The following is a 9,357-nucleotide window of genomic DNA, read 5'->3' as shown; positions in this document are numbered from 1 at the left end:
TGTGGCTTTCTAAAACTATCATTGGATTAAAATGCAATAAATTAACATATATAGTAAACCAGTTTCTTCCAAACTGGTTTACATTGTGCATTTTTATAAATATGTGAGAAATAGATGCTCTAAATGTACTTGAGAATTATATATTTATATGTTTTTAAGATACACGTTACTTTAATAGCATGAGCTAGAAAAAAATTTCTTCCAGAAAAAATTTGTTAAGGAAAAAAAAAAAACAAACAAACAAACAAAAGAATTTTTCGAGAAAAGGTCCCACGGACATTTACTGGATTCAAAGTCCAATGTCCTGACCAAACAAGGAAAAACCAAATCATCATCTCACAATCCAACATAATAACTTTCCTTCTCTATCTTGATTTTGTAATCTTATCACCTACCATTGAAAGTTGAAGTCTTTTGTCTAAGTATATATGGACATACTATATGTGTAAAATGTAAATTGTAGGAAAATTATTGAAGAAAATACCTTGCTTCTTAGTTATCCACATGTTAAGCTGTAGAATGAATGAGTTGATTATAATTGTTTGGGTATTTAAAGGATGTAAGAAGTAGGAATATTTGTAGCATTCGAAATGAATCAAGCCAAGGAAGTAGATAAAATGAGTAATTAAGCACTCTTGCTTGTCTTGGCTCTATGCATGAGTCAACCGCTAATCGCCAACGCCATTAGATATGTCATTCACATTGAAAATGGGTTTAAAAATCATATTTGATGCAGCAACGAATAGTAATGAACAAGAAAACATCAAGTAGAAGAGATAAATATTTCTAAGATTGTGAGACTATCACAAGAATCAAAGAAACACTCTCAAATCAATAGATGCTATCTATGAATTTAAAGAAAAATAATAAAAAAACTCAACTCTAAGTATTCTAATTGAGAAAACCCAAAATATTCATAAACTGAGTTTGCTAGAGGCTATAAGCATGTATTTATAGCCTCCAATACTCCTAATACTTCTAAAACTCGGAATAGGGACTTTCAAAACCCTAATCCCAGCAAAACAAGGAAAGAAAGTCAGTTTAAAGCGAAATAAACGCGGAAAAAGTAACATAGCGCCCCGAGTGTGCTCGATTGCACTTCAAAGGACTTATCGGTTGCAGTACTAGAGACAACCCTCAAATTCCAGGGGTTGGATGCTTGAGCACAAGCATTGTGCGCTCGATCGCTACTCCAGTGTGCGATCTCAATCAACGCGCGATCGATCGCAGTTCTAAGAACTCCTTTTTCTGCCATGCTATTCTGGGATCGCGTCACCATCTTCCGGGTTATGTCCACACTACCATCCATTCCCGTCTTCTTCATGAAATCCCAAACACTTTGATCTACATCATCCTCCCCAGGTTGGAGAGAATTCGCCCTCGAATTCGCATCCTCATCCGAAGAATCCTTTGTGAACGGGACAAGGTGTTTGACATTAAAGACATTAGACGTCTTAATATGGCTAGGCAACTTCAATCGATAAGCATTCGAATTGATCTTCTCTATAATCTTTACCAGACCAATCTTGCAAGCAGCCAACTTGTTGTATTCTCCCACTGGAAACCTATCTTTAGTCAGCACAGCCGACACAAAATCTCCTTTCTCAAATTCTACAGCCCGGCATTTCTTATCCGCATCCGCCTTATACTTTGCTGTGGACACTTGCAAATTTTGAATGGTGAACTTGTGACCCTCTTGTATTTGGGCTATTAAGTCTTTGGCCTTACCAAGTGGTCGCTTCAAATCTGGAATAGGCACCAAATCCAATGGGCATGAGGATTACTCCTATAAATGATGGTGAATGGGCTCAGGCTGATACTCCGGTTAATTGATCGGTTATAGGCGAACTTGGCTTGGAACAATTTCTGGTCCCATGACTTGAGGTGCTCCCACACCAAACTTCGAAGCAAGGCTCCCAGTGAAAGGTTGACTACCTTTATTTGCCCATCCGTTTGTGGATGGTAGGCACTGCTGAAGTCAAGCTTAGTATATGACAATTGCCACAAGCATCGCCAAAAGTGGCTAAGGAACTGTGTGTCGCGGTCGGAAACAATGGACAATGGTAGCCCATAGAGGCAGTAGACCTCTCGAAAATGCATTTGTGCCACATTTACCACATCAGCTATCTTCTTACAAGCAATGAAATGCACCATTTTAGAAAATCAATCAACAACCACAAAGATAGAGTCGTTACCTTTTTGGGTCTTTGGTTAGCCCAACATGAAGTCCATGCTCACATTGGTCCATAGCCCCTCCAAAATGGGAAGGGGCATATACAAGCCAGTATTTGAAGCCGACCCCTTGGACACTTGACAAATTGGGCAATTCTTCACCAATCTTTCCACCTCTTTCCTCATGCTTGGCCAATAGAACTAGTCCGCCACCAATTGTAATGTTTCATCCCACCCCATGTGCCCTTCATTGTGGCATTCTTGGATAATCTTCAACCGCAGGCTGCCTTCAGGAATGCACAGTTGAGTGCCTTTGAAAAGGAATCCATTGTACAAGCCAAAGTTATCTCTCACCCCTGAGGATACCTCTCCAACAATAGGACCAAAAAATGGATCATCAAACAAAGAATCTTTTAATAAGTCAAAGCCTATTACCTCCGACTTCATGGTGGTCAATAGGGATGATTTCCTGCTGAGGGCATTTGCCACTTTGTTCAAAGCTCCCGACTTGTGCTTGATTGTAAATGAGAATTGTTGGACAAAGGCTGCCCATTTAGCATGTCGAGATGACAACTTATCTTGACCATTAAGGTGCTTGAGGGCTTCATGATCCGAATACAAGATGAAGTCGTTGTAGGCGAGGTATGAGCTCCAATGTTTCAGTGCTTGCACTAATGCATAAAACTCAATATCATATGTGCTATAATTAAGTTGTGCATTCTTCAATTTCTCAATGAAATAAGCCACGGGCTTGCCCCTTTGGCTGAGTACCACCCCAATGCCTATCTTCGAGGCATCACAATGTAGCTCAAAGGGTAGGTCAAAATCCGAAAGGACTAGTAATGGAGTTGTAGTTAATTTTACCTTGATCAACTCAAAGGCGGTAGTTGCTGCGTCACTCCACACAAATTTTCCCGCCTTCGTACACTCCATAAGCAGTGCCAAGATGGTGCTAAAATTCTGAATAAAACATCGATAAAAAGAGACTAACCCATAGAAGCTACGTACCTCATGTAGTGTAGTTGGGAGAGGCCAATCCCGAACTGCTGCAACCTTTGGCTCATTCACCGCCAATCCATCTTTGGACACCACGTATCCAAGAAAAAGGACCGAATCGGTTATGAAGGAACACTTAGCCGGCACCGCATAAAATTTTTCTCGGCGCAACACATCTAGTACGTCTCGTATATGTCGAAGGTGTTCCTCCACTGTGGAGCTATATATGAGGATGTCATCAGAGTAGACGACTACAAACTTCCCGATAAATGGACGGAATGCTTGATTCATCACCCTCATGAAGGTGGTAGGAGCATTGGACAACTGATAAGTGTCAAATATTGCATATTTGGACCCCTTTATTTACATTAGTTAATCCTTTAGCTGTGTCGTTATTTAATATTTTGTGTTAGTTTTGTGTTTTTAGTATTTTGTAGGTCATTGAAGAAAAACTACAGCTTTAAAGGGAAAAATGCGAAGTTTGGAAGAAAGCATACTTTGAGAAGACCTAGATGATGTGGTTAAGTCTAACCAAATCCAAGAAAAGGTTAAATCAGATTAAAGTTCAGATTGGATAAGATTTCGGATCGGATTCAAATTCAGATTCTGCACACGTCTTAGTATTTTGACCATAACTCTCCGGTCAAATATCGGATTGAAGTGATTCAAACGGCATTAGAAAGCTAGCTCAAAATACTACAATTTGTTGTGAAATAGAATTTTCGTAATTCGGACGGGTTTTATGTCAAAATCGCCCCGCAATTAAGAGACACAAATTTGGACGAATCCTAGTCCGATTTCAGACTTCTATTTTGACTGGGAGACAGACTTCCGAATTATCTAGGTTTACTTGGGCTTCTAGGACTTTCCCTAAGCCTATAAATAGACTTCTTTGCATTCAAGAAAATATACACAATCCCAGAGAGCAAAATTCTTTTGTTTAGTTTTTTCTTTAGGTTTAGGTTTAGGTTTAGATTTTATTTTTATGTGGAGCTAAATTCCCAACTAAGGTTGGGGATGAAGCCTCACCGATGAAGAACATCAATACTTTTATGTAAGTTTTTATTATTTTGATTTTATTGGGTTTTATATTTCAATTGTTTTACTTCTAATCAATTGTATGGAGTGATTCTTGGATATCTCTTGTGATTCAAGGATACATGTGATGATTTGAGATAATTTCATATGATTGATTGCTTGGCTTTTAACTCATAAAAATTGGATATCCCTTGTGATTTGTTCTACGGATACATCTGGTGTTTCAATTGAATTTGGATTCCTTTTGTGATTTGGTCAATGAATGGATACATGGGATGATTTTGATTAATTCTTTGAAGCATAGTAAAACATATCTATGATTTAATTTGTGAGAACTTCGGATTAATATTGATGAACATAAAGTATGTTGTTATAATTTGGTGAGTGTGAATTCCCAAACCTTAGTACCTTTATCCTTAGATTTACTTATTTTATTTAGTTTATGTTTATCCTTTAATTTTCAAAACTCAAAAATCAAAACCCTTTTGGAACTAGATTAGGATTTAATTAGTTTAGATATAAATTGCTCTTTCAAAAATACAATTCTCTGTGGGATCGACCTCGCACTTGCAATCCATTAAACTACAATCGATTCGTGCACTTGCGAGTTAAATAAATTTGCACAACAACAACCCAAACGGCATTACCAACCATTTATAGAGCCCCTCTCGCGTTTTGAACTCGGTCTTCCATTCATCACCAACCCGCACCTGAATTTGGTGGTATCCACTCTTCAAATCCAGCTTTGTGAACACCGTTGCCCCACTCAATCGATCCAATAAGTCATCCAAACGAGGGATAGGAAAGTGGTACCTTTTGGTGATTTTATTGATGGTGCGGCTATCTACGCACATCCTCCATATTCCATCCTTCTTAGGCGTGAGCAATGTGGGGACTGCACATGGGCTTAAGCTCTCACGAATATGCCCTTTGACGAGAAGTTCTTCCACTTGTCGCCTCAACTCTTCATGCTCCTTGGGACTCATGCAGTAGAGTGGTCGGTTGGGAAGATTTGAACCGGGCACCAAGTCGATTTGGTGTTGAATGTCACGAAGGGGTGGAAGCTCCTTGGTAACTCTACCGGGAACACATCTGAAAATTCTTCTAACAAACCCTTGACCGCAGCTGGCACTACCTCCGTAGAACCACACTCCTTGCCATATAATAGGTACACACAATCCGAATCGAGCATCTCCTTAATGAACTCATGCTTTGCTAACAATATTTGACCCCCCCCCCCCCCCTTTTGAAGGTTTGGAATCTTCTTTCGGATTTGGAAGGAGAGTAAGTTTTACACTGTCCACCAAAAAATTATAGGTGTTCTTCCTCCTGTCGTGATGAACACTCCGATCATATTGCCATGGCCTTCCGAGTAATAAATGGCATGCATCCATGGCCACCACATCACACCATGTTTCATCTTTATACTTATTGCCAATCGAAAAATTCACAAGGCAACGTTTGGATTCTATTACCTTGTTTCCTTTTTTGAGCCACTCCAAGCGATATGGTGTAGGTTTCTCCGTCCCAAGGCCCAATTTTTGGATCACTTCCTTCGCTACTACGTTCTCACAACTACCCCCATCAATGACAAATTTGCACCCTTTGCCCCCAATTGGGCATGTCATTTGAAAAAGGTTATGGCGCTGGCCATCGTCACTCTCCACCTTCTGGGGTGTAAAACACACCCTCCTAAGCATTAATAGAGGGCTGTCATCCCCGGTAACAAATTCTTCATCCACCCCACCATAGTCGTCGAAGATTGCTTCTTGCTCATCCTCGTCTCCTGGTTCTCCGAAGGCGTCTCTCGAGTCGATGAGTAGCCCCTTACCATACCTTTCCCCTTTTCGGCAATCCGCCATCCGGTGGCCTGATTCTCCACACTTAAAACATTTAGGCCCATTGGATGCTGCAGCTTGGGTCGATGGTCCCGTGGTGGTTGGGGTACGGCCTTGACTTGGAGTTGGAGTGGTGTTGTGCACAGTGAATGGTCCACTTGACTGGTTTGTGCTGCCCCCGGTTCCTCGACCGAATCCTCCAAAAGGCCCTCTAGAAGGCATCCTTTCTAGCAATAGTGCTCGTTGATGGGCCTCGGACACATTAGGGGGATCAAAGAGGTTTAGGGAATCCTGAATTTTTTGGCGCAAACCTCCAATGTATAGTGACACGAGCTGGTCGTTTGTTTCGGCTAGATCCACGCAAGTGAGGTACTTGTAGAATTCTTCTGTATATTCATCCACAGACTTGGAACCTTGGCTCAAATTTTGCAGCTTTTGATACATGGTTCATGTATAATTGTAGGGTAAAAAGGCTGGTCACATATGCTTCAACAGTTACTCCCACTTGTTGATTTTCTTCTTGCCCTACTGCTCTCTTGATTGCTTCAATTGCTGCCACCATACTGCTGCTCTCCCCTGGAATTTGGTTGCGACCAAAGAAACTCGGCGATCCTTGGGCACCCCCTTGAAATCAAGAATTTCTCCAACTGCCGCTACCCAATCCAAAAATTCTTCGGGTTGAAAACTCCCGTGGAATTCTGAAATATCGAGTTTGAAACCGCTCTCCCATCGATTGGCATGGGCTTGTACATGGGGTTGATGGCCATGTACTCGGCGGCCTACAAAAGGGTTCCTAGCTTCATTCTCCATACCTTGTTGGTCTTCCTCCTCCGAGTTGGGCAGTGAGGGTTGTCGACGGTGCTCATGGCGCCCCTCTGGATTGGCCGCTCGAGTGTTGGAGGCCGCAAGTTGGGCCCTCAAATCAGCGACCGTTTCCTCCATGAGTTGCCACTGCTCCTCAGTGTGTGTTTCACCAACTGCTTCCTCACATTCATACACGTCCTCCAGATTTGCAAAGTGGATGCCCCTTCTCCTTGTGTTTGGCGGTGCCATGGAAAGAAAACTGGGGCTCTGATACCAACTGATGCAGCAACGGATAGTAATGAACAAGAAAACAGCAAGAAGAATGGATAAATATTTCTAAGATTGTAAGACTATCACAAGAATCAAAAAAACCTTCTCAAATCAATAGATGCTAACTATGAATTTAAGGAAAAATAATGAAGAAACTCAACTCTGAATATTCTTATTGAGAAAACCAAAAATAATCATAAACTGAGTTTGCTAAAGGCTATAAGCATGTATTTATATCCTCCAATACTCCTAATACTACTAAAACACGGAATAGGGACTTTCAAAACCTTGATCCCAGCAAAACAAGGAAAGAAAGTCGGTTTAAAGCGAAATAAATGCAGAAAAAGTAACATAGCGCCCCGAGTGCGCTTGATCGCAGGTAAGCTTGCCAATCGCACTTCCAAGGACTGGGTGTGCTCGAGCATGCGATCGATCGCAGTTTCAGGGACATATCGGTCGCAATACCAGAGACGACCCTCAAATTCCAGGGGTTGGACGCTCGAGCGCAGGCACCGTGCGCTCGATCACTACTCTTGGGCGCTCGATTGCAGTTCCAGGAACTCCCTTTTCTGCCATGCGAGTTTGGGATCACATCACCATCTTTCGGGGTATGTCCACACTACCATCCATTCCTATTTTCTTCATGAAATCCAAACACTTCGATCTACATCAATATTCTACAAGCTCATTGTAAGTCCGGAGACGAAGATCTTGGCCTCACGCATATCCGTGTCACTTCAGAGTTCTAATGGAAGTGTTCCATCAACTTTTGGCACACCACACTTTACTTCTGCAACTTGTCATGGGTGGGTGGACATCGGACCTTCGATGTGTTCTATGTTGAAGACAATCTTCTCCATAACTATTGTCGCTACTCAGATTGCTACTGGATAGCTCAAGATGATGGAACTTACTTGTTCAATACTTATAAGGTAGCTTTCTCATTAAATTCTGAAACATGGCATATTTTAGACGTTTAGACGAGATGGACAACTGAGATTTATAAATTTGAGAATCTCAAATTTAAAAGGAATTTTAGGGGATCTCATTCTTTTTTTTTTGAATCAAAATTGTGAGATCTTTATTGAAGCTCTAAAAAGAGCAAAAATCAATGACGGGGAGAAATTTCCTCCTGACATACAATACCATAGATGCATGGTGGAATAGAGGTCCACCTAACTGTATCTATGACATGGGTTTTGGCTCGTACAGCGAGTTCATGTGCAGCAGCATTTGCCTCCCTTTTAACATGCGTAAAACGTGTTTGAATCAACCCTCGGAGACCCTCCTTAATAGCTTCAGTTAAATGGCCATGCAGACTTTCGCAGGGTTTCTCTGAATTGACTTCTTGTACCACCTGCAATGCATCACCTTCAAACCATGCCTTCAAGTATCCTTGTTCATTGCAGAACATAACTGCATGTAATGCTGCATACGTTTCAGCACCTACCGGGCTAACCTCACCGCATAATTGCTTGCTGAGTGCAGCCAGGAAGGATCCTTTTTCATCTCGCACAATGATGCCCAAACCAATTATATTTCCCTTTGTATCCACCGCCGCGTCCCAGTTTAATTTTACCATTCCATGCGATGGCGGCTGCCAGAGGGTCTGATTTGTGTTCTCCCCAGACGGTTCTGTTCCCCTCAATCTATTGTTTGTATTCTGGAAATCTGACAGTGCTTTCTCAGAGTTTTTCAGCAACAAGGTAGGATGCATAAAGTTGCCTCCATGGATGAGATCGTTCCGACGCATCCATAGACGTCGAGCCACTGTTGCGAAAAGCTCCACTTCCTCTTTGTCACATCGGGACACCACCTCCTTGAAAATCTGTCGGAAATCACCACCTTCGATTGAACATTTCTGCAATTTAATTTTGCTCCCTCCCCAGACGTCAGTTGCTGCGGGGCAGTTCCAGCAGACATGGGCCACTGTCTCTTCCTCTCTCATACATATAGGGCATAAATTACTGTCACATATTCTACGACGAAATAGATTAGCTCGTGTGGGAAGCAAATTATGACTTGCCCTCCATAGGAATATTTTGACCGCATTTGGAGTATTCAGGCTCCAACACATCTTCCATTCCTCAGCTACTTCTGTCGCTTTCGAGCATCCAGGTTGTTGTGACGCTCTCAGCTCCATTCCTAGGTGGTAGGCACTTCTGACCGTAAATACCCCATTTTTGGTGCAGCGCCATGTTAGTCGATCTTTAGGGAGGAGCGGGCTGAGAGGTATTTT

General features: G+C 41.8%; 1 protein-coding gene across 1 annotated transcript; it reads right to left on the bottom strand.

The window, feature by feature from the left end:
- Positions 1-289: 289 nt before the first annotated feature.
- LOC132170956 (uncharacterized) lies at positions 290-2,154 on the bottom strand. Its single transcript, XM_059582122.1, has 3 exons — positions 1,902-2,154; positions 1,517-1,746; positions 290-304 (listed from the first exon to the last, which is right to left on the bottom strand). The coding sequence occupies exons 1-3, from the start codon at positions 2,152-2,154 to the stop codon at positions 290-292; spliced, it is 498 nt and encodes a 165-aa protein (XP_059438105.1).
- Positions 2,155-9,357: the final 7,203 nt, after the last annotated feature.

The sequence above is a fragment of the Corylus avellana genome, chromosome ca1 (assembly GCF_901000735.1).
Source record: "Corylus avellana chromosome ca1, CavTom2PMs-1.0".
Classification (NCBI taxonomy): Eukaryota; Viridiplantae; Streptophyta; class Magnoliopsida; order Fagales; family Betulaceae; genus Corylus; species Corylus avellana.
The sequence above is the reverse complement of the archived record's forward strand: the minus strand, read 5'-3'. Positions and strand labels throughout refer to the sequence as shown.

Bases quoted from the DNA above. Each gene is read 5' to 3' on its own strand.
- LOC132170956 (XM_059582122.1), bottom strand. From the start codon at position 2,154: ATGGTGCATTTCATTGCTTGTAAGAAGATAGCTGATGTGGTAAATGTG. The intron at 1,747-1,901 runs GTTTGGTGTGGG...TGCCTATTCCAG, and splicing joins ACTGGGAGCCTTGCTTCGAA to ATTTGAAGCGACCACTTGGT.